The 21,933-nt window shown below is 49.0% G+C and overlaps 5 protein-coding genes and 1 non-coding gene across 7 annotated transcripts; 4 read left to right on the plus strand and 2 right to left on the minus strand.

Moving 5' to 3' along the window:
* The first annotated feature begins 120 nt into the window (after positions 1-120).
* On the plus strand, positions 121-4,315 carry ccm2 (CCM2 scaffold protein). Its single transcript, XM_077587569.1, has 10 exons — positions 121-504; positions 1,668-1,847; positions 1,924-2,007; positions 2,080-2,263; positions 2,500-2,636; positions 2,718-2,853; positions 3,036-3,096; positions 3,173-3,299; positions 3,386-3,524; positions 3,615-4,315. The coding sequence occupies exons 1-10, from the start codon at positions 475-477 to the stop codon at positions 3,914-3,916; spliced, it is 1,380 nt and encodes a 459-aa protein (XP_077443695.1). The 5' UTR covers positions 121-474; the 3' UTR covers positions 3,917-4,315.
* A 118-nt stretch (positions 4,316-4,433) lies between these two features.
* lca5 (lebercilin LCA5) lies at positions 4,434-8,481 on the minus strand. The gene is made up of 9 exons (XM_077587939.1): positions 8,064-8,481; positions 7,099-7,468; positions 6,810-7,027; positions 6,415-6,720; positions 6,169-6,306; positions 6,001-6,100; positions 5,793-5,926; positions 5,590-5,726; positions 4,434-5,547 (listed from the first exon to the last, which is right to left on the minus strand). Exons 2-9 carry the CDS (start codon positions 7,436-7,438, stop codon positions 4,890-4,892), a joined length of 2,031 nt encoding a protein of 676 aa, XP_077444065.1. The 5' UTR covers positions 7,439-7,468; positions 8,064-8,481; the 3' UTR covers positions 4,434-4,889.
* A 290-nt stretch (positions 8,482-8,771) lies between these two features.
* On the minus strand, positions 8,772-8,842 carry trnag-gcc (transfer RNA glycine (anticodon GCC)). Its single transcript has one exon. It is a non-coding gene; the product is annotated as a tRNA-Gly (tRNA).
* Positions 8,843-9,096: 254 nt separating this feature from the next.
* sh3bgrl2 (SH3 domain binding glutamate-rich protein like 2) lies at positions 9,097-10,968 on the plus strand. The gene is made up of 3 exons (XM_077587281.1): positions 9,097-9,331; positions 10,091-10,276; positions 10,656-10,968. Exons 1-3 carry the CDS (start codon positions 9,275-9,277, stop codon positions 10,767-10,769), a joined length of 357 nt encoding a protein of 118 aa, XP_077443407.1. The 5' UTR covers positions 9,097-9,274; the 3' UTR covers positions 10,770-10,968.
* A 531-nt stretch (positions 10,969-11,499) lies between these two features.
* On the plus strand, positions 11,500-20,736 carry LOC144064762 (scavenger receptor cysteine-rich type 1 protein M130-like). 2 transcript variants are annotated; one of them, XM_077587559.1, is made up of 16 exons: positions 11,500-11,655; positions 11,724-11,825; positions 12,203-12,229; positions 12,298-12,621; positions 13,288-13,581; positions 13,644-13,958; positions 14,035-14,319; positions 14,399-14,713; positions 15,560-16,165; positions 16,692-17,006; positions 17,132-17,440; positions 18,324-18,617; positions 19,046-19,381; positions 19,457-19,573; positions 20,176-20,260; positions 20,366-20,736. In XM_077587559.1, exons 2-16 carry the CDS (start codon positions 11,777-11,779, stop codon positions 20,520-20,522), a joined length of 3,828 nt encoding a protein of 1,275 aa, XP_077443685.1. In that variant the 5' UTR covers positions 11,500-11,655; positions 11,724-11,776; the 3' UTR covers positions 20,523-20,736. The 2 variants fall into 2 exon arrangements, with proteins under 2 accessions (XP_077443685.1, XP_077443683.1); XM_077587557.1 differs by having other exon boundaries at positions 11,542-11,825.
* Positions 20,737-20,842: 106 nt separating this feature from the next.
* Positions 20,843-21,700, plus strand: LOC144064763 (SH3 domain-binding glutamic acid-rich-like protein 3). Its single transcript, XM_077587560.1, has 3 exons — positions 20,843-21,025; positions 21,109-21,276; positions 21,513-21,700. The coding sequence occupies exons 1-3, from the start codon at positions 20,843-20,845 to the stop codon at positions 21,576-21,578; spliced, it is 417 nt and encodes a 138-aa protein (XP_077443686.1). The 3' UTR covers positions 21,579-21,700.
* Positions 21,701-21,933: the final 233 nt, after the last annotated feature.

The raw sequence follows: 21,933 nt of genomic DNA on the forward strand, positions 1-21,933 counted from the left end.
ATCACACTTTAAACTGGACATGGTTTTGTGCATTTTTTTCCGGTTTTTGTTATGATTTTCATTGGAAAAAAATCCCCAAACTTGCACGCTGACGATGCCACCGCTTGGGGCGCTGCTGTGCGTATTGTACCGCATTTTACGCCCAAAATGGCGGCACGGTTAAAAAGTTTGGGCTGTTTTGTTCGACTTTGTTTTCGGCTAATTCACCGAAGCGTGTAGCTAAAAAACACGCGTCTGTTTAACGTTTAAAAGCTCGTATTTCGTCCCCACGCGCAACGACTTTTGGTAGCGTCCAAAAATAAGAATGGCTCGAAAATTCAGCCTGACTTTAACCATGCTAGGCTAACGAGCTAAGATACCGTCGGAAGGAGTTCCCGGTCTTGGAAAAAAGCTTCGTTTTGGTAATGTCGTGTCTTGCTTGGGCGTCGGAGGAGACGACGAGATGAACATGAAGAAGACTATCTTGTCCTAGAAATGGAGGAAGATGTGAAAAAAGTGAAAAAGGTAAGCGAACACTTTATTTTTCTGTCGCCCACCTGCTTGCTAACACAAGTTAGCTCGTGGAACGCGTTGAGATTGAGACTTAGGTTTTGCGTGGCTTGTAAAATAGACATGGCATAGTGCTTTACCTGTGCCAAATATTATACAAATATAGTGTTTATTGGTCAATAACAACAGGTTTATTACTGGTGTGCCGAAATTTAGCTTTACAGCGCCATGGTCATATTACCCCATTCATGCTAAATAACGCGCTCATCGTGACCTCTGTAAATGTGTATTTTTTTAATTTCCATAAGGCAATACATGCTTATTATGCTCTGTTTTGTCAGCAGGCTTATGCAGTGATGTCACCAGTGCGTGTAGTTTTCTTTTTTTCCGCTAGACGGCGACATTGTGTTCTCGTCAATAATAGCCGTGGTAATGTAAAGCCAATTTTATAATAATAATAATAATAATAATCGGACATAGGCCATGTCGTCATTACCTAATCAAATGTCTTACCTGCCCTTTCTGCTTATCAAATTTGTTTTTTGTTGATGACGGGCCACTGCCTAGTAAATTTGTGTCACTTTCAGATGATTTTGGCGCATGTACCTGCTCATTTTGGGGTATTTTGAGTCGTTTTTTAATCAAAATAATGACTACCAATGGAGAAACTACTGGAAGATAAACCATCTCTCAACCAATTTCCTATTAAACTATTTTCCAAAATGTTGTCTTTAAAAATAATAGCATGCTAGCAACTTTCTTCTTGCCTTTTAATTTGTTGTGCGTGCTGAAATACAATAAGTCTGCGCTCACCTTTCTCAAGATAGCATACAATGTTAATGCACTAGCGGCGTTTAGCTGCACCGTATTAAATTATGCAACGTAAACTGCCGTCGTCAAGTTTGAGCGCCGCTGTCGTCACAGGATGCTGCGGCGAGCAACTTCCCCTTTTAGTTTTTGTTTTGGTTGTGCGAGTGAGACGGTTGTCAATTTGTATGATTTTTTTTTTTTAATTTTTGTAAGCGGCTAACTCTCAATTTTGCCGCTGTCGGCGCTCATGGATTATGAGGTAGGGTCGTGTTTTTCTTTTCTTTACAATTTGTAGCTCCGTCTTGGCTTGCTTCTTCCTTTTCAGCCCACATTTACTTACCCGTGGTCTTCTTTTTTCCCCCCTTCAGCCCGGTATCGTGTCGCCCTTCAAGCGGGTCTTCCTGAAGGGCGAAAAGGGGCGGGACAAGAAGGCGCAGGAGAAGTCGACGACGGAGCGCCGGGCACTCCACACCGTCTCGCTGTCGCAACCCGACCACCGCATCGACCCCGACGTCCTGCTCAACGACTACATCGAGAAGGAAGTCAAAGTAAGGCCGAAATACTGAAACATACTTTTTCTTCTCTGACTCCAACTTGATGGACACGCTTGTGTGTTTTGGCTAGTATCTGGGCCAGCTAACATCCGTGCCTGGATACTTGAACCCGTCGAGCAGGACCGAAGTTCTCCAGCTCATAGACGACGCCAGAGTAAGCGGCGAAGAAGGTTCCGCGAGCTCGACGGGCCCCGCTCAAGCTATTTTTTTTTTTTTTTTTTTGCAGAAGTCTCATCAGTTGGCGGGCCAACTGACGTCAGAGCAGGACGCGGTGGTAAGCCTATCGGCGTACAACGTCAAGCTGGTGTGGCGCGACGGCGAGGACATCATCCTGAGGGTGCCCATCCACGACATCGCCGCCGTCTCGTACATCCGCGACGACTCTTTGCACCTGGTGGTTCTCAAGACGGGTACGATGAAGAAAACGGTTTGAGGGCTGTCGGCCCTCCCGCTTCAAACCGATTGGGCACCTAGCGTTATCAATGGCCGTTAAATAGTTGATAAATTGGCGAGTTCATAAAAAATTAATATGCACTGAAAAATTCCAAGAAAAAAAATCGAAATGAGGAATGGTTTATGTTTACAAGGAATTTGGTAGCGTTGATTCTGGCCCAAAATGACCATGGTTATCGACCATTGTTCTCAGCCCAAGAATCCGGAGGCTCCCCGTGTCCCAGCTCCTGTCCCGACCTCAACAAATCCCAGACGCTGAGCTCCTTGTCGGAGAGCGGCGCCGTGCTGGTGGAAGTCTGCTGCCTGCTCGTCCTCGCCGTCGACAACAAGGTGACTTTGGCTTCTTCTCCCGGTCCTCACCGTGGGTCTTTTCTTCCTCACCGTGGGTCTTTTCCAATCCCCGTCTGTCAGGCGGCGGCAGAGGAACTGTGCCTCCTGCTGAGCCAGGTCTTTCAAATCGTCTACACCGAGTCCACCATCGACTTTCTGGACCGAGCCATCTTTGACGGCGCCACCACGCCCACCAGACATCTTTCTCTCTACAGCGGTGAGCTTCCAAAAAATGGCCTGGAAATTGGTGCTCAGTGGAAAAATTTGCATTTTTTAGACTCCATGTAGAAAATGACATTGAAAATAGTCAAAGAAATCATATGAAATGTTAACGAAAAATAAAATGCATATTTTTCATCGTAAAAGAAGACTGTAATGAAGCTGGAAATTGTTCCTCAGATGATTCGTCAAGCAAATTGGACATTAAAGAAGCGCCGGAAAGCGACGACGGCGGCCCTTTGTAAGATGGACTTTCCTCGCCTTTGACGCCAAAGCGCTCCGTACTCTTCTCAGAGAGACCTTTTCTCCTCGCCAAGTCCTTTCCAGGCGTCGCCGGACGCCGCCGCGCCCGCTTCCGGCCCCGCCTCCTCTCAGGCCGAGACGGCCAGCGAAGGGGACCTGAGCGCCACGGCCGCCGAGCTACTCCAGGACTACATGACCACGGTACACTTCGGATAAACTCTTCCGAATAGGGCCGACCAGCCATCGGCGTCCGTGCCTTAACGCCCCGCCCACCTCCTGTCGCCCAGCTCCGCACGAAGCTGTCGTCGCAAGAAATCCAGCAGTTTGCGGCGCTGCTGCACGAGTACCGCAACGGCGCGTCCATCCACGAGTTCTGCATCAACCTGCGCCAGCTCTACGGAGACAGCCGCAAGTTCCTCCTGCTCGGTAGGATGGCTCCTCCTCCAAAAGGGGCGGGCGCCGCCCCTTATCGCCTTAATGCAAACGAGTTGAGCAACTTGAGTTTGGTTTCCTCAGGCCTGCGTCCCTTCATCCCCGAAAAGGACAGCCAACACTTTGAAAACTTCCTGGAGACCATCGGCGTCAAAGACGGCCGCGGCATCATCACCGACAGCTTCGGCCGCTACCGTCGGGCGGCGGCCGCCTCTGACGCGGCCGGCGCCGACGAGCCGGCGGACGGGAACGGCGACGGCGCCGCCTCCGACGAGGGTCCCGAGGAGACGTCGGAGGGCGACGAGTGGGACCGCATGATCAGCGACATCAGCAACGACATCGAGGCGCTGGGCTGCAGCATGGACGGCGAAGGCGCCGCCCCCTAACGGGCGGGCCCAGGTCAGTCGTCAAATCGAGTCCAATCAAATGCACTTACATGCAGTCGACACATTTTTTTTTTTTTACTATTTTGGTGCTCACTTATAGGCAGTATCTGCCAACGCTGTAAGCCACTGTAGCGACAAACCCTCACAAAATGGAGTCTAGACTGACACTTTAAAAACAAAAAAGACTTTATTCCCTCCCCACTTCATTTTCAGTGTGCAGTAATCCTTTGAATAGTCACCAATTTCTACCGTTGACGCTTTTCTACTTTGTTCGGTCCGCCCAAAAATGGAGCCAAAATGGCCGCTTGTTTGTCAAGCCGATTGTTTGGAGTTCTGTACTCGCATTTGTGTCTTGACGCGGCTGCCCATGTTGATTAAAGAACAGCTACTTTTTCAACATTTTTTGGCCTTCTTATTATCCTCTGTCAAATAATGGCAATAAAAAATGTTCACATTTAGCGAAGAAATTGGCCTCCTGTAAGGTTATCATCCTAATCATTAAAACAAAAACAAAGGGTTATCTTTCTCCATCAAAATGGAAAAGTCTTTTATTTTACAAGAGAATTTGGATTAACAAAACAAATGTATCCACATACTATAAACATCACAATATATATACAAAAAGGTCCAAGAAACGCGCTTTAGTGGTTGTTTGCTAAGCGAGTAAAAAGTGCAGACAAACAATGTGACAAAAACTCATTTCTTACATTGATATATTTCTTGATAATTCATACGTAAAAATATCTTAAAAACACTTTGGTGGTTGTTTTGTGAGCGAAGAAAAAGTCAAGGGTAGCTAGCAAAGATTAACGCTAACAAAACAAGCAGTGACAATTGTAGGATTGTTTTTTTTTTTGTAATACATTTTTATTATCTGTAGTAATTTTGGATAGCTGTAAATCCGACGACCGTTTAAAAAGAGAAAAATACGGGTTTCAAAAAAACCTGAGTAATTTGCGCGTCAGCGCGGCCGCTACAACGTCAGCTCTTCGATGTCCTCGTCGAAGGACGCCACGGCCCGTATGGCGGGCCGACTCTCCACCACGTGGCGAGAGGGCGGCGCGCTAAAGCCCAAGCGTCCGGACGCGAGCGAGCCTCCCCGCGCGCTAACGTCGCCGCTAGCCGCGCGCTCCAGCAGGTCCGTCTTGCGCGCCTCGCTCGAGTTGGCCGCCGCCAGAGATCCGAACAGCTGCTGCATGAGCGCCGACTTCTTGCTCTTGTCCTCGGAAACCGCGGCCGTCTTCAGGCTGAAGACGCCGATGGCCTTCAAGGCGTGGCTGCCGTCCTCCCCGCCGGCGGCCTTCCGCCCGGGGCTCCCAAAGGCCGGCGCGTAGCTTCCGAACGGGGGCTCGTCGTCGGACCTGAGCGAGCGCAGGCTCCAGCGGCGGGACGGCGTCTCGCCGCTGGACGCCGGCGAGTTGACGAAAACGGGGCCTTCGTTCTGGAGGTCGATTTCCCGCATCTTGGCCAGCAGCTGGTCTTTGCGCCGCCGCGACTCGCCGGCGTCCCCGCCGTCCGGGTTGGTCCGCCGGCGTTCGGCGTCCTTGCGGGCGCTCTTGAGCGAGTGGCTCAGGAAGCTGACGAAATCGCCTCCCGTGGCTTCCTTTTCCCAATCTGTGGAAATGTGATTCCTTTAATCCCATTGGACGCTTATGCCCCGCCCCCCTGGCAACCATTTTCTCTTCTCACTATCTTTAGATTGGCGTCCCGTGTCCGCCGTCTCCTTGGTTTCCTCTGCGAATTTCAAGCCTTTGCTGGCCTTCTCCGGACGTTCCTCGTCCGGTTTGGGCTGGCTTTCTCCCACGTCCGCCTGGTAGCCACACAAAAAAACCATATCGTGGGCGTTGGCCACGCCCACCCGGAACGCCGTCGTTACCTTGAGCGACAGGTAGCCGTCGGGCGCCGGCCCGCGGTCCTCCAGCGAGGCGGGTGGCGGCGGCGGGGAGGGGAACTCGGGGCTGCTGTCGCGTTCTTCCGTCTGCACCGCCTTGTTGTGCGCCCTGCCGCACGCTTCCCCGCAACAAAAAAAAAAAGCCAACGTCACCCTCACGTACTCTCCTCATCGGTCCAGATCTTTGCCTTACGTTTTGGTGATTTGGCGTCGGCGTCCGTGACTTTCCTGGGCGAGATCTTCCCCATTCGGTGAGCGTAAATATTCATGGTTTCCAGCTCCCGTTCTTTTTCCTGGAAGACACGGCAGCGTTTTTGAAAAAGTGCCTCCGGCGTGCCGTGGTGGCTCTGTGTATAGGCACCCGGAGTTTAAGTGTCAGTTGCTCCAGCTCTTTTTGAAGAGTCCGGATCTCTTCCTGCGCGCTCAGCATCTTCTTCTTCTCGGCAGCCAGCTGCCTCTGGTGGCTGTGTTGGTTCAGCTCCATGTTCTTCTCCAGTTCCTGCAAGCACGTAGACGACCACGTTCGACGTAAAATAACTACGAGGGCACGTACCTAGGTGTAGGTGGGTCTGACGTGGCCAACCTCCCTGGAGGACTCAGTCCGTACCTTGATCTTCAGCTCTGCCTGGTACGTACGGCCCCTCTCCTGATCCAACTTGGAACTGAGATCTTCTCGCGCCCCCAGTTCTCGCTGCTCCACCAGCTTCTTCATGCGACCCAGGGTGGCGTGGCTCCGCAGAAGCTGGTCCTCCTTCTCCTTGAGGCGGCGCTCGGCGGCACGCTCGCGCTCCCGCGTGCGCCGCAGACGCTCGCGCAAGGCGTGCGTCTCGTTGGCGTGGCACGACAACATCTGGGAGATCTTGCTCTCGGCGTCCGTGTAGCTCTGGAGCGCCTTTTCTTGCCGAGTAAGAAGCTGCCGGCGGACCAGAATATCAAATGGGATCAAATGTCGTACTCGACGGATTATAAGCGGCTCCTTTCCCTCCTCTTTTTGGAACCCACCCGCTTGAGGATTCGATTCTCCTTCTCCAGGTCGGCAATGCGCTGCTTCTGCTCGGCGTGGACGTTTTGCATCTCGGTGATCTTTAGCATACGGCCCGACAGCATTTGCCTGGTCAAGGGGTCCACTTTCTTCACGGGGAGGGACTCTTTGCTGTGCGAGCGCGACACGCGACTCCGGAGGGGACGCGGAGGACGGGCTCGAACTCGCTTTTCCATAGCTGTGGACAACGACAAAAAAAATAACAAAATGGTTCTTTAACTCGTTGGCTAACGTTGACGTTAGTCCTACCTGTGTTGTAGGGCGAACTGGTGGAAATGAAATTGGTCCGAATGGCCGGCGGCGGAGAGAGAGTCCGTTCTCTGTTATACGGCGACAACGAGCCCTCCGACTCGTAGTCGTCGGAGTAACACGCCGCCTTGCCGTCCCCGTCCGACGCCTGGTCCGGCTCGGTGGTGTAGCGTTCGCTTTTGGCCGGGACTTTTTCATCCTTGACGCCGTTCCGAATGTTCTTGTAACGCTTGTGCTTGTTCCCGGCGGCGGACGCTCGGCTCCTCCGGCTGCTGCCGTACGAGCGCCGGCTTCGGCTGTCGTCCCAGTCGTCTTCGGAAGCCTCGAACTTGGACTCCATTTTGGCTCGACCCAAGCGGCACTCCAGTGACTGGATGGGGGTGTTAGTTTCAAGAGGATTAATTCACCTTAACATTGGTGCTAAGCAACGTAACGAGACAAACTGGTTTGGCTGAAGACTTCTTTGTGTATATATAGCAAGATGGGTTTTTTAGTATGAGTATAACACCTTAGTGACAGCCTTGTTTGTTATGACTGATCAAAATTCACCTTTTACTTGACCCACAATTAAGATCGAATATTTAGCATAAATGATTATCATGTAGATTGTCTTAATACCTCTTGAACATGATTTTCAGTACAAATCCACTTTGAGTCTGTTTCTATGGCAACAGTCGCCAAATTAAGATTCTAAATGAGCTCACCGGCGATTCAGACACAAATAATCTTTCCTAACATTCTTACTTCCACATTTATTTTTAGCTCATGTAGGGTAGCATCTTGGACAGGATTATCCTAAAATCCTCCCCGCCGTCTGCTCTTGTCAGGCGCATTGTTGTCATAACCGAGTGCCACTTAGTCAGCGTTCAATTCATTTTTTTAACGTCCTTCACACACAAAACTAACGGGCTAGCTAGCCGCTAGAATGAAAACAAATAAATAGCAACAGGTGAGCCGTGCCTTACCGTTAGGTGTCGTCTTCTACCTCCGTTGCCATCAATCGCCCATAAATATTCGTTTTAAATACAATGTAATGGAATAAACTGACAGTTTCAAGAGCGGAAAGCTTCTATAGAAGCTCGAACGACGACAAATACTGCAGAAAGTTTAGGCTTAGCTCATTAGGCTAACGCGCTAGGAAGCAGCCCTGCATTATTTGTCAATAAAATAACGCAGTGTTCCGTTTTGCGAGCTTGAGTAGCGTACATATTTCCGTCGAATGGATGAAAAATAAGCCGGGAAGGAGACGCCGAGCAGTCACAACCGCCATTGCTAGCTTCTGTTAGCATGGGAACCGTTTCTGTGACGTCACCTGCTCGTCTTCCATTGCATAGACGACGCGAACAAACCAAAACAAAACCTCGTTTCATTGCCTTTAAAAAAAGAAATGGCTCTATAACTAAATCTATATCAAAAGAAAAATGTCCAAAGGCTTTAAACATTATTTCTGCACCAGATGTTTATTTTTTTAAGCCCTGTCAGTGTCATACTGTACATATTGCACAGGAATATGTATAGATTGATGAATAAAACAGTAGTCCATACACAAATTAAAAGAAGAAATCGGATAAACGATGTCGAATTGAGTTTACAAGTGGTGGTAAAAATTGCTATCCTGTCTTCCTCTAGCTAGCGGTATGAGGTATTTATTTCAAGCAATAGAAAAAGGATGATGCATTGGCCGGGAATCGAACCCGGGCCTCCCGCGTGGCAGGCGAGAATTCTACCACTGAACCACCAATGCTTGAGATCATCAGTGCAACATTTCAAATTTAGCAAGTACAAAAGTACTCTGACAAAGTAGCCCTTTCAAAATAAGAAAGATCATTTTCCGATTTGTCAGAGATTACAGGATGATAACGTAAGTTTGACTCATTACCTTGTATAAATCTGTATTACAGACACGAGTCCTGCTTTTAAAAATAGAAAACGTGAATTTATCAAGCATAACAATGTTAAAAACCTGGAAACGAATTTGCGTTTGTATTATTTTGAAACTATACTCAACGCGTGTTTTTTCAATTTGGCTAAATGAGCATCATAACAAACGCTCCGCTGTACTTTAACGCTATCAACTCCTTTATTTCGCCATAACGCTTTTTTCTTTGCTAATTTTGATCCGAATTTTCATTGAAACTTTCCCCTTTTCTCGGCATCTCCGTAATGTTACTTTAAAATGGTTAAAATGGTCAACCTTAAGGTTTACGTCGCTTCGTCAAGTGGTTCTGTGGCGGTAAGTGTTTACCTATAATTGCATCACATTCTTAATTATGTTAAAGAAGTCATTCTCCGTTTTAAAAAGTTATTTTCATTGATATACATTGACTGACTTGTCCGAAAAAAAAGTAAAACTGCGGCGTTAATATGAACGAGTTCAGAATTTGGGTCAATGAGGCCAATAATTGTCTCTGAACGTTTTTAATTAAATCACATGACGACTTTTCATGTTTTAACGCCACTCAAGGCGATAAACGTCCAATTCATTTGTGCTAGCAGCGATCGCTCAATCATCCCGAGCCAAATGATTTGGACGTCTTTCGCCGTCAATGGCAGTCAAAGAGTTTGTTTTGTCCTCAGGAGTCCTGTTTTGTCCCCGTTTGTCCTGTAATGAAAGGATTTAAACCAAGTTAATCCCTTCATTCAGTGTGCGAACAATTCACTTGCACGCTGTATTTGAATACATATCGGGGCAGTTCTTTGTATGATTCACCTTTTGATAGATTTATTTTTATTTTTAAAGCTAACCCTTGTCTCCTTTTATTTACATTTAGTTTGAATTTATAGCTATAATAATAGGATAACTAAATTGTGAAAACAAAAGGGAAAAAAAACTTGTCTGCTCAGACGTGTTTTGTTGCTGGATGGGCCTAAACAAAAGCGCCATTGTGCCCACCGACCCAAAATCCATGCTTCAACGTCCTCATTAACGCGCCTCAAACGTACTTCTGCCCGCACGCGTCCATTATTTGAAGCATTTGTTTGATGTGCGCAGGTGAAAAAACAACAGCAGGCGGTGGTGGGCTTCCTGGAGTCCAATGGAATTCAATTCCAGGAAGTAGACATCACCATGTTGGAGGAACAAAAATTGTGGATGTACCAGCACATCCCCAAAGATAAGCAGCCCAAGAAGGGCAAACCGTTGCCCCCGCAGATTTTCAACGACGACCGCTACTGCGGGGTAAGTCGCTCGCTCCATCGGATATGACGTCAAATACCTTTTGCTAGCTATTGGAATTTTTTTTGATGCTCTCCCGTGGAGCGCAGGCCACCCCTGTAATCCCGCCGTAATCCCAGCGCGGATTACGCGACGTCGATTTCGCCGGCCGATGTAATCCATAGCGACAGGCTCGCGGAATTGGTTTTCCCATGGGAATTTATCACGTTTTTATTCATTTAATAGGATGTTAAAAAGGGCCTGATCTGAAGTTGGAATTTATTTTATTTTTTTATTTGAGTATTTATGGCAAGGAATCACGTGGTTTATTTTAATATTATTATTTTCTTGAGTTAATTGTGCAAAAAATTGTAAATATTAAATGGATTTTCCCTCCCGACAGGATTACGAGGACTTCTTCCAATCTAAAGAAGACAACAGCGTTTTAACCTTTTTGGGCCTCAACTCGCAAGCTTCCGTCAATCCGTCAAGTCGTCAATTAGAACGATTTTGTTAGCCAACAATTGCGCGTTGCCACCATAATTTTTTTGCTTCTGTTCAAATGACAGGATTGTTAGACGCCAAACATGAAACGCCCTTTAAAAGCCCGTCAACGCCGCATTTTTTTTCCACGTGCCTGGCCATTTTTGCTCCTATTTCCGTCCGTCCGTCCGCCCGCCGCTTTGCCAGCTAATAAAGTCAATGTAAGAACGGTATTTTGGTGTCGTCGTGATCTTTTCAACCTTGCGCAACGATTGGCTGCCCTCTTGGCCCGCACTTTCCCGTCAAAACGCGGCTCTCTAATCATTTACCCGGGAATCGATAGAGGGCAAGTTGCCAGTCACTTCTTCCGTTTCAACATACAGGCCAATTTATTTGAGCCCTGTGACCTTTGACCCTAACAACCTTCTTTACATTTTATAAACATGCAACCAGCATATGCTAGCCTAGCATACACTAGCAGCTAGCATAATGTACGCTAGCATAAACATACGCTACCATAATGTACGCTAGCGGCTAGCATAACGTACGTTAGCGGCTAGCATAATGTACGCTAGCAGCTAGCATGACGTACGTTGGGCCCGTGACCTTTAACCTCTGACCTAGTTTTGCCAGATTTCATCCTCAAATCAATACGAAACTGAATAAATTGCGTAAAAAATGGTACTGCAGATTTCTCGTGGTAAGGAAATCATTTGATAAGGATAAAATTGTAATTTTTTCGGGGGGGGCAAAATATTCCCGCTTGGTGGCCTTATTGGGTCAAGCAATCCCCTTTAATGATTGATGCGAAAGTCAACAAGAATCTTTGGCGAGTGGTCCGAGGCCGCCATCTTCTATTTTTGAGCTTTTTGGTGCAACGGACGCGGGGCTCCCGTTCCCCAAATGATCGCACTTGAAAGGTACGTCGTCGGCTTTGGCCAAAGACGCCGCCATCTTCTGGAATTTCTTTCTTCTGGAACCGTGGCAGGTTTGCTCCCACCATCACCACCACCACCACCGCGACCACCATCTTCGCCAGACATGACAAAGGTCATTTGTGGCAAAAAACACCTCCTTTTTCTAGCCATCGGTAAGTCACTTACTCTTATTCTATTTGATTATTATACTTATTTGCTATTACTCACTACTACGTTTGATTTTTTTTTCAATTAATTGTATTTAAAATTCTTTATATACATCTTTAGGACTTTTATTTTAGATTTAGAATTATTTTATTGAATTTTAACTTTCTGATATTTCAATATTTTGACAATGTCAATTATTTTAAATAAATCCTTCATCAATTCACCTTTCAACAGCTGGGCAAGGAAAATTTATAGGTTTATATATAGAATTTATAGATTTATTTTTGGGAAAATGGTCATCCGACAGTATTTTAAAGTCAATCTGCATAAAGAAAAAGAAAAAACAATAACGTGATCTCAATGCTAATTCTTTGTATTTTAGGTCTTTTCCAGTTCTTCATCCGTACCGGTCAGTATTTTCATTATCTGGACTCACGGCACGTGGAAAGCGACCTACAGACGGACGCCTTTTCCCAGAATGCTCGGTGGCCACCGTGAGGCTGGCGGGCCCCTCGTCCACGCGCTGCTCGGGACGAGTGGAGGTCTTCCACGCCGGCGAGTGGGGCAGCGTCTGCGACGACTACTGGGACATGAACGGCGCCCGGGTGCTGTGCCGCGAGCTCCAGTGCGGCTCGGCGCTGCTGGCCCTCAAGGGGGGCCGCTTCGGGGCGGCCCCGGGCCCCATCTGGCTGGATGACTTGCAGTGCACCGGGAACGAGCCCTCCGTCCTCAAGTGCCAGCACCGTCCCTTCGGGGACAACAACTGCGGCCACGAAGAGGACGCCGCCGTCGTCTGCTCCGGTCAGTCTTTCTTCTCATCCTTAGATAGGACGCGGCGTGGCGTGGCGTGGCGTGGCGGTCATGGCAACCCGCTTGGAATTCAATCACTGTAGCGCAGGGGTAGGGAACCTATGGCTCGGGAGCCACATATGGCTCTTTTGATGGGTGCATATGGCTCTCCACTACCTTGTGAGGTAAACTATGGAAACTGCCGGTGAGAAAGCGCAGGAATAGGAGCGTTACGTTGGTATTATGGCATGGACACTACCCCAGCGCCTTTATAATCATTTTTTTTCCATTACACTCTTTTGTATGGATTTTCTCATTGATACTCATTGATTAGCAACAACGTAACAATGTTGTCAAAAGATTTCTGAGGCTTTTTGTACTTTAAAAGTGCTGAAGTGACTAAAAAAGGCACACATTTTCATGTATGTTGACTTTTCAATTCGGAGCATGGCTCTCAAGGATTAACATTTAAAAAAATATGAATTGTTTATGGCTCTTTCCATCAAAAAGGTTCCCGACCCCTGCTGTAGCGCGTCGGCCATCTTGCGTCGCTGCCGTTCCTTAAACGGAAGACGGCGGTCAGATAAATCCAACTCCCTCTTCCGTCTCGCTGAACCGGCACTGCCTTAAGATGGCCGACTCTCGAGTGTGATTTCCACCCCGGCGCGTGTCTTCCAGAACACTTGCGAGTCATCAACGGCAGCGGGCGTTGCAACGGCCGGCTGGAAGTCTACGCCGACGGTCACTGGAACAAAATGTGCGGCGAGCTGGGCTCGCCCGAATCCAAGGTGCTGTGCCGGGAGATGAGCTGCGGGGCGCCGCTGCTGCCCCCCCCCCAGCGGCTGGACTTTGGCCAATCGCGCCAAGAACTGTCGGTGAAGATGGCGTGCCTGGGCAACGAGAGCTCCGTGGCGCATTGCGCGCACAGACCCGTCAAGGAAGGCTGCGAGGACGCCACCGTTTCCTGTTTCAGTAAGCGAGGGTGGTCGGCACGTGGCCGACCGTCGTCGCATAAATTCTGCTCCGGGTTTCAGACAGCCGACCCATCCGTCTGGTCAACGGCACCGACCGCTGCTCCGGCCGGGTGGAGATCCTCCACGCCGACGAGTGGGGGACGGTGTGCGACGACAAGTGGGGCCTCCAGGAGGCCGCCGTGGCCTGCCGCGAGATGGTCTGCGGCGCCCCGCTGGAAGCCAAGTACAAGGCCTTCTTCGGCGTCGGCCACGATCAGACCTGGCTGGACGATTTGGAGTGCACGGGAGAGGAGAAGTCGCTGTCCGAGTGCGAGCACGGCGGCGTGGGCCAGCACGACTGCAGCCACGACGAAGACGCCGGCGTGGTGTGCTCGGGTGAGGACTGCAAGTGATGGCTTACCGGACCCGGACAGCCCTGATTTCTTTCTTCCCCCCCCCCCCCCCCCCCTAGAAACACTTCGACTGAGCAACCAAAGCACGCCCTGCTCCGGCCGCCTGGAGGTCTTCCACCACGGCGAGTGGGGCAAACTGTGCGATCGCGACTGGGGCACCAAAGAGGCCCAACTGGCGTGCCAGGCGCTCAACTGCGGCGACCCGTCCAAATCCCCCCACTACTTTGGCGAAAGCCAGCTCAAGAGGTTCGCCAGCGCCTGCCCCGGGGACGCCGCCTCCTTCTCGCAGTGCGCCGTCCGGGACAACCCCGCTTCGTGTCGGGGGGTTTCGCTCTCGTGCACGGGTAAGTGGCCGCCGGCGCCCGTTTGGGGAAGGCTCGCTTCCGACGGCGGGCGGGCGGGGCCCTCTCCACGTCCCAACAGGACATCCCGTCCTGCGGCTGGTCAACGGCACAGACCGCTGCTCGGGCCGAGTGGAGTTCTTCCACGACGGCGTTTGGGGGACGGTGTGCGACGACGGCTGGGACATCCGAGACGCCCAGGTGGTGTGCCGGTCCCTGGACTGCGGCACGGCCGTGACGGCCAAGTCGGGGGCCCACTTTGGCCAAGGCGGGGGTCACATCTGGCTGGACGACGTGGCTTGCCTGGGCAACGAGACCTCCTTGCTCCAATGCCCCCGTTCGTCCTTGGGAGACAACAACTGCAATCACGGCGAGGACGCCGCCGTCGTCTGTTCGGGTGAGACACTTTGGGTTCTTCACGTGGACTTTGCCAGCCGTGCCTGACAGGATCCTGGTCTGGCTCAGCTGGTCTAGGTTCATTTGGTTTTGTTTCTAGGGTTCCTTGCGAGAAAATGCAGCCTCCAAACCAGTCTCAGTTAATATTAATCGGACATAGGCTTTGTCATCATCATTGATATGACGAAATTGGTAAAGAGCATAAGCCACTGCACCCATGCGCGCCGCCATCTTGGATCCAAGCAGTTGTTGACATGAACTTCAGCAACCAAGTCTGTCAATTTTAGACCTGCTAAACACCTCTAGATAACCTGATGGATTAATTATTAATACAATTTAATCAACATGGAGACATCTTTAAACATACACTGGTTACATCGTGCAAGTGAAAATCATAATAATTTCTTTATAAGGTAAACAAAGCAGCTGTATATTTAAACAATAATGCGATTATCGCCATCTGCCAGAGTCCAAGTCAAAGCAATTTATGAGCCCCTTGTAGATCAACATCCTCGGCCTGGAACAAGGTGTTTCTGTTCAGTCAATAGTCCTGAAAACAATGAACTGGCCTCGAAAGCAGCTGTGGGGGAAAGTGTTCTCGTGCTTACTTGCTCCCAACATAAAGCGCAAATTAATTTATAGCTTTATTACCTATTAAAATGCTTAATGAACATATAGAAACATCCCAGAATAAACCCGACAGAACCCGTGCCTGAAAGATGGCAGTTTTAGCTTCATTTTGATCCGTTTCAAAACAAACCACTTTCAGTTCTCGACACAAAGTACCGACCTGCCGGTCTCGGTTAGAATTTCCGATCTTTCTCTCTCTCTCTCTCGGTTTCCTCAGCCAACATCCGACTGATAAACGGCACCGACCAGTGTTCGGGCCGGGTGGAGGTCTACCGCCAAGGCCGCTGGTCATCCGTCTTCGACGTCCAATGGACCCTGCGCCAAGCGGCCGTGGTGTGCCGCGAGATGGACTGCGGCGATCCCGTCCGGGCTTCGGGATCCTTTGGGTCGGGGTCCGACGTCCACGGCTACGCGGTGGACTGCAACGGGAGGGAGACCTCGCTAACGCGCTGCTCCTTCCGGGACGAGGCCCGCGGCGGCCACCACGCCCGGGAGGCGTCCGTCCAATGCTCCGGCAACCTGAGGCTGGCCGGCGGCGGCCACCGCTGCACCGGCAGGGTGGAGTTCTTCCACGACGGCCGCTGGGGCGACGTGTGCGGGGAATCGTGGGACATGGACGACGCGGCGGTGGCGTGCGGCCAGCTTGGCTGCGGCCGGGCCGTCAGGATCACCGCCGGGACCGAGTTCGGCCGCGGTTCGACCCACGTCTGGATCCAGCAGATCGAGTGCAACGGCATGGAGTCCACGCTGGCGCAGTGCCCGCAACGGGGCTTCCGGGAGAGATCGTGCAACGCCACCTCGCTGGCCGGCGTGGTCTGTTCGGGTGAGTTTTGTAATCTTGCTGGTCATTTGAAAGGCATCGTGTCCATAAATCATGTGTCAAAGTGGTGGCCCGGGGGCCAAATCTGGCCCGCCGCATCATTTTGTGCGGCCCGGGAAAGTCAATCAAGAGTGCCGACTTTCTGTTATAGGATCAAATTAAAACGAAGAGTATAGATGTATATTAAATTTCCTGATTTTTTTCCCCCTTTTAAATCAATCATTTTTTAATCCATTTTTTTCTGTGTTTTTAGTTCAAAAATCATTTTGTAAAATCTAAAAATATATATAAAAAAAGCTAAAATAAACATTGTTTTAGATCTATAAAAAACGGAATATTCAGGCCTTTTAATCCAGTTCTTTTAATCAATTTATAAATAAACAAATCTAAATATTACATCTAAAATAGTCCGGCCCACATGAAATCGAGTTGACGTTAACCCTGCCCGCGAACCAACCCAAGTCTGACACCCCTGCCATAAATGGCTAACGCTAATGCTAACGCCGACGGATGGATTTGTTCCCCACAGATAGCTTGGAGGTGCGCTTGGCGCACAGCGAAACGGAGTGCACCGGGACCGTGGAGGTCCAGCACCAGGGCACCTGGCACTCCGTCTGCGACGCCGACTGGACCCGGGAAAAGGCCGAGGCGGTGTGCGAGCGCCTGGAGTGCGGCCGGGTGGCCGCCGTCCACGCCGCCGCCCACTACGGTCAAAGCAGCGGGCCCGTAGTGGAGGCCGACGACGCCTGTTTCGCCAACGTCAGCCAACTCCAGCGCTGCTCGCGTCAAGGTTTCGCGCCGTCCTCGTGCCCGCACGATCGGGACGCCGGCGTGGCCTGCGCAGGTAAAGCCATTTTCTCCATTCGACGTAGAGGGCAGCCAACCGGTCTCTCTCATTGAAACCAATTTCCCAAATAATGAGCCGCCCGCCCAAACTAAAAACACAAAATGTCCGCTTTCCGCCGGCAGCCAAGTTGCAGCTGGTGGGCGGCTGGAGCGGCTGTTCCGGCCGAGTGGAGGTCTTCCACGCCGGCGTGTGGGGCACGGTGTGCGACGACGAGTGGGAGGTGAGCGCCGCCGACGTGGTGTGCCGGCAGCTAGGCTGCGGCCACGCCGTCTCCGCCCCCAGCAGCGCCCACTTTGGCCAGGGCGCCGGCCCCATCTGGTTGGACAACGTGATGTGTCAAGGCGAGGAGCTGGCCATCACGCACTGCAGCCACCAGCGGTTCGGCGAGAACAACTGCGGACACTCGGAGGACGCCGGAGTCATTTGTTTGGGTGAGAGTACATTTCAGGGCAAAATAGTTGGCTTTTTTTACCAAAAGGAAAAAAAGGGCAATTTCAAAAGGAATCTAGTCCCACTTTTTTTAAATTTATTATTATTTTTTTATTTTTTTAACACATTCATATTGTTTGATATAGACTAGGGGTGTCAGACTCGGGTTGGTTCGCGGGCCGGGTTAACGTCAACTCGATTTCATGTGGGCTGGACCATTTTAGATATTAATTTTTATTTTTAATTTTTATAAATGGATTAAAAGAACTGGATTAAAGGCCCTGAATATTCAGTTTTTTATAGATCTAAAACAATGTTTATTTGAGCTTTTTTTAAATATATTTTTAGATTTTACAAAATTATTTTTGAACTAAAAACACAGAAAAAACGGATTAAAAAATGACAATTATTGATTTAAAAGGGGAAAATCAGGAAATTTAATATACATATATACTTGTTTTAATTTGATCCTAAAACAGAAATGGCACTCATCATTGACTTTCCCGGGCCGCACAAAATGATGCGGTGGGCCTGATTTGGCCCTCGGGCCGCCACTTTGACACGTGATATAGACATTGGATTCAGTTTCTTTGCCTGAAATATTCGATTCCACCAAAATGTGTCCCATTTTTTGTCCTGATTTTCTCTATGACCTGCCAATCAAGGACTTGTGATCAGTTGAATGGAATGCTTTTGTCATTATACAGGTAGAATGAGATAAGTAGTTGACTTTGAATGAGTGTAAATCAGTAGGCTACAGGATGAGCTAATGCTAACATTCCCTGTTTTGGTGACCAAGTAAGCAACTGTCCATCCAATCCGTCCTTGTCCGTGTTTGGCTGGCAATTTTAACCTTCCCTTTTTCCGCCCCGGTTCGGTTCCCAGGCGCCCTGGAGAAACCCCGCATCGCCGTCAGCCCGTCGGCCGAGGTCCACTGGGGCCAAAACGTGGAGTTCACCTGCAGCATCCAAACGGAGCAAACGGGCGGCACCTTCTTGCTGAAAAAGTTCCAGGGCGGCTGGAGCGCCCGCAAGTTTTCCGAGAGCGAGGCGGCCACCTTCAGCCTGCACCAAGTCAACTTCAGCCACCGGGGCTCCTATTTCTGCGAGTACCAGAAGCAGCTCCAGAGCAACGTCATCTACTTCCCGCAAGGAGATCCCGTGGAGCTGGAGGTCAAAGGTTAGGGTTCCCGTCCGGCGTCGTGCCTCCGCCTCTGAATCCGCCTCGACCCGTGACCGGATGATTCATTTTTTTTTGCCTCCATCGCGACTTCATCGCAACATTTTACCGAGGAATTCACTTCCCTGGGCTCGGTTCTAATGTCCAAAGAGCTCCAGTATTTGTATTTAATCATTAAATGCTGTTCTAGGATGGATTTGACCCGATTGCTGTCATTTTACAGCTCAGTTCTGCTACATCTGCCCGCCCAAGAGTGCTTTTTCCCGGGCTGCCATTGACGGTTGACTAATAAATTGCGTGACCGGATGATTCGCCTAAAGACGTTTCGCCGACGGACGTTTGAGAGACGGACAAACGTCCGTCGGCGAAAGGTCTTTCGGCGAATCATCCGAGTACACCTCCACCTTTGACTCCGCCTCCTCTTTCAGTCTCCCTGGAGAAACCGCTGATCTCCGTGACCACCCACCAAGTGATGGTGACGTACAGCCCGCGGGAGGTGTCGGTCACCCGCGGCGCCGGCTTCTCGGTCACCTGCTCCGTCCACTCGCTGTACCCCCACGGGACCTTCTACCTGAGGAACACGGACAGCAACGTGACGGCCGCCAAAGCCGCCTTCGGCCACAGCGTCTTCTACGTGGCCTCCTTCCAATTTCCCGACATGGCCGAGAAGGACCGGGGAGATTACGTCTGCCTCTTCGCCGTCAACTTCTCCTCCAAAGCTTTTTGGTCCGCCCCTTCCACGTCGCTTTACATCAACGTCGTGGGTGAGTCGCCCGAACCGAGCCTTGCGACGGACGATCTCGTCCTGGGTTCTGAATTTGGGTGGGAAACATCCGCAGACACGGCGTCCTCGCCGGTGGTCTCGGGACTGGTCAGCGGGTTGCTGCTGCTGTTGCTGCTGCTCGTTGTCGTCGTGGCTTACCTGCTGTGGAGGAGGAGGAGGAGTCAACATGCTGGTGAGCGCTAATACTTGAATGTGATATTTTCAGGGGTGGACGTATACTCGGGGATGGCGGCTTTTGCTATTTTGCCATTTATCTTGGCAGCTATTTTATTGACCTTGAATGATATCCACATACTTTTTCCATACATACTTCAAAAGTTTTTTTCTGATGACATTTTTATGAAAAAAAAAAGAATACCAAGTACGTACACTCTTTAATAGTATTTTTTAAATAAAAAAAGAAAAACGAAAAAGTATACTTTTTTATATTTAATCATGTATTTTTGGGGGATTGTTTACTTCACTGAAAAAATATTTTTTTCCCATTTACACTTAAATATTGTTATTCTTGTTATTACACAAAAGGGGTACTATTGACTGTATAAATATATTTTTAACTGTAAAAATACCCTTTTTATTTTTTTTCATTTTTACATAGTATTAAAATAAATGTGGAAAATCCACAGAGTAATACAATATTTATTTCTGAACCCACTTGCTGCAAATGAGGCAAAATATTAGAAAATAGAAATCAATATATATTTGCCAATAGGAAAAATAGATGCAAATTGGACGTCTATGGCCGTCACAGAGATGTTTTTCTCTCCGTTTCAGGCACCATGATTGAGTTCCGCAACCAGTTCGGAAGCGGTGCCAAATCGGATTTCCAAGACGCGGACGACGGTGGACTCGAGGACAGGTAGGGAAACGCCCCCCCCGCCCCCGAATGGCGGCGTGACGCCGTCCCAATTCGTTTTGAGCCGTTGATCGGCCCCTCCCGCTCCAAATGACCTTCCTCGCCCAGGCACGGCATCGCGCCCGCCCCCCGGGAAAGCGCTCGGATGCGGCCATCGGCGGCGGAGGCGGAGGCGGAGTCAGAAAATGCGGCGGACGCGGAGAGGGTCCCCGAGGACCTGGCCGGCCGAGTTTGTTATGAGCTGGAACCGCTGGTTTTCTCTTGATGGCCTACCGTCAAATACTAGATGAGCCGCTTCTACTTTATACTTCTCATTTTTTTGGTCTTATTTGTATTTTATAAATGCTAACTTGTAGCGTAATGGCTTTTTGGCGTATCTGCTGGAATCCCTTAAATGTAAACATTTTAGGATAACAAGAACATGAATTTAAAAAGAACATTTTCAAATCATTTTAATTTTAATAAAACATCGGAAATGACTCATAACGTCCTGTTGTTATTTAATCATTTACATCAAAAAATCTTTTTTGTATCATTACATTTTAGGATTTTCTAACTTGACTGGAACATTTTCCCCATTTTAGTATGTGTGTGAACAAACCACACCTAGACAAAGTGGGCGTGGCCAGACACAGGTATATCAAGCCCAAACCTGCTCACCTTGTCTGCATTTTCTCCAATTTTTTTCTGGTGCTTTTGCTAAATCACCATTTTCCGACCATGGGAAGCGTCGTTTATTATTATACCAGCGTCTCCGGCAACATGGAGGTACGTCCTACTTTCTTTATCCTGACTTGTGCCAACTTGCTTGAAAAAATGCACGTTAACATGGAGAACATGCTCTCTTCCAGCTGAAGAAACAGCAGCAAAGGATCGAAATGACCCTGGACGGCAAAGGTATCAATTACGAGAAGGTGGACATTGCGGCCAGTCAGGAGGCCAAAGACAAAATGAGGGCCCTCGTGGGTGACCCCACGGCGCTGCCCCCGCAGATTTGCAACGGGAACCAATATTGCGGGGTAAGCTTGATGTTTTATGGAAATCTTTTTTTTCTTTTTGGGTGTGGGATCTTAAACTACAATCCATATGGACTATTAAAATGTTATAATTGGCTTTTTGGTAGGAATGTGGCTGGGCAATTAGGCTCCCTCCTAAACCCGTTTGAGAGGTGCAGCACAGTTGCAGGATGATCAAAGAATTGTTCATGAATTTCCAGATGTGTAATAATTAATTTTCATTTTTTCCCCCCATCTAGGACTTTGTGATGTTCGAGGTAGCGGTTGAGAATGGGGAACTGGAGGCCTTTCTAAAACTGCGTTGAGGTTCCTGGCTTCTGGGCTCCACATTCTGAAATCCCCCCCCAAAAAAGTTTAGAATTTTAATGCTGCCATTGTGTAAAAAAAATGGAATGGAATAAAAAAATCAATAAACAATGAAAAATTACTTCATTTGTTTCTTCCGTGATTAAGAAAAGCTTTTTTTGTGACCTTGATATTAACTACTTTTATTGATGGGGTAATTTTCAAAGGTTTAAGTGTAGTAATAATATTACTACTATATAAATACATAATTAAAAAAGAAAAGAAACGACACGCACTTGACCAACCAACAGAGTTATGGCACCCACAATTTTCACTATTAATGTGTATGCTATAATGCATTCAATATTAACAAGA

Source organism: Stigmatopora argus, chromosome 19 (genome assembly GCF_051989625.1).
Source record: "Stigmatopora argus isolate UIUO_Sarg chromosome 19, RoL_Sarg_1.0, whole genome shotgun sequence".
Lineage (NCBI taxonomy): Eukaryota > Metazoa > Chordata > Actinopteri > Syngnathiformes > Syngnathidae > Stigmatopora > Stigmatopora argus.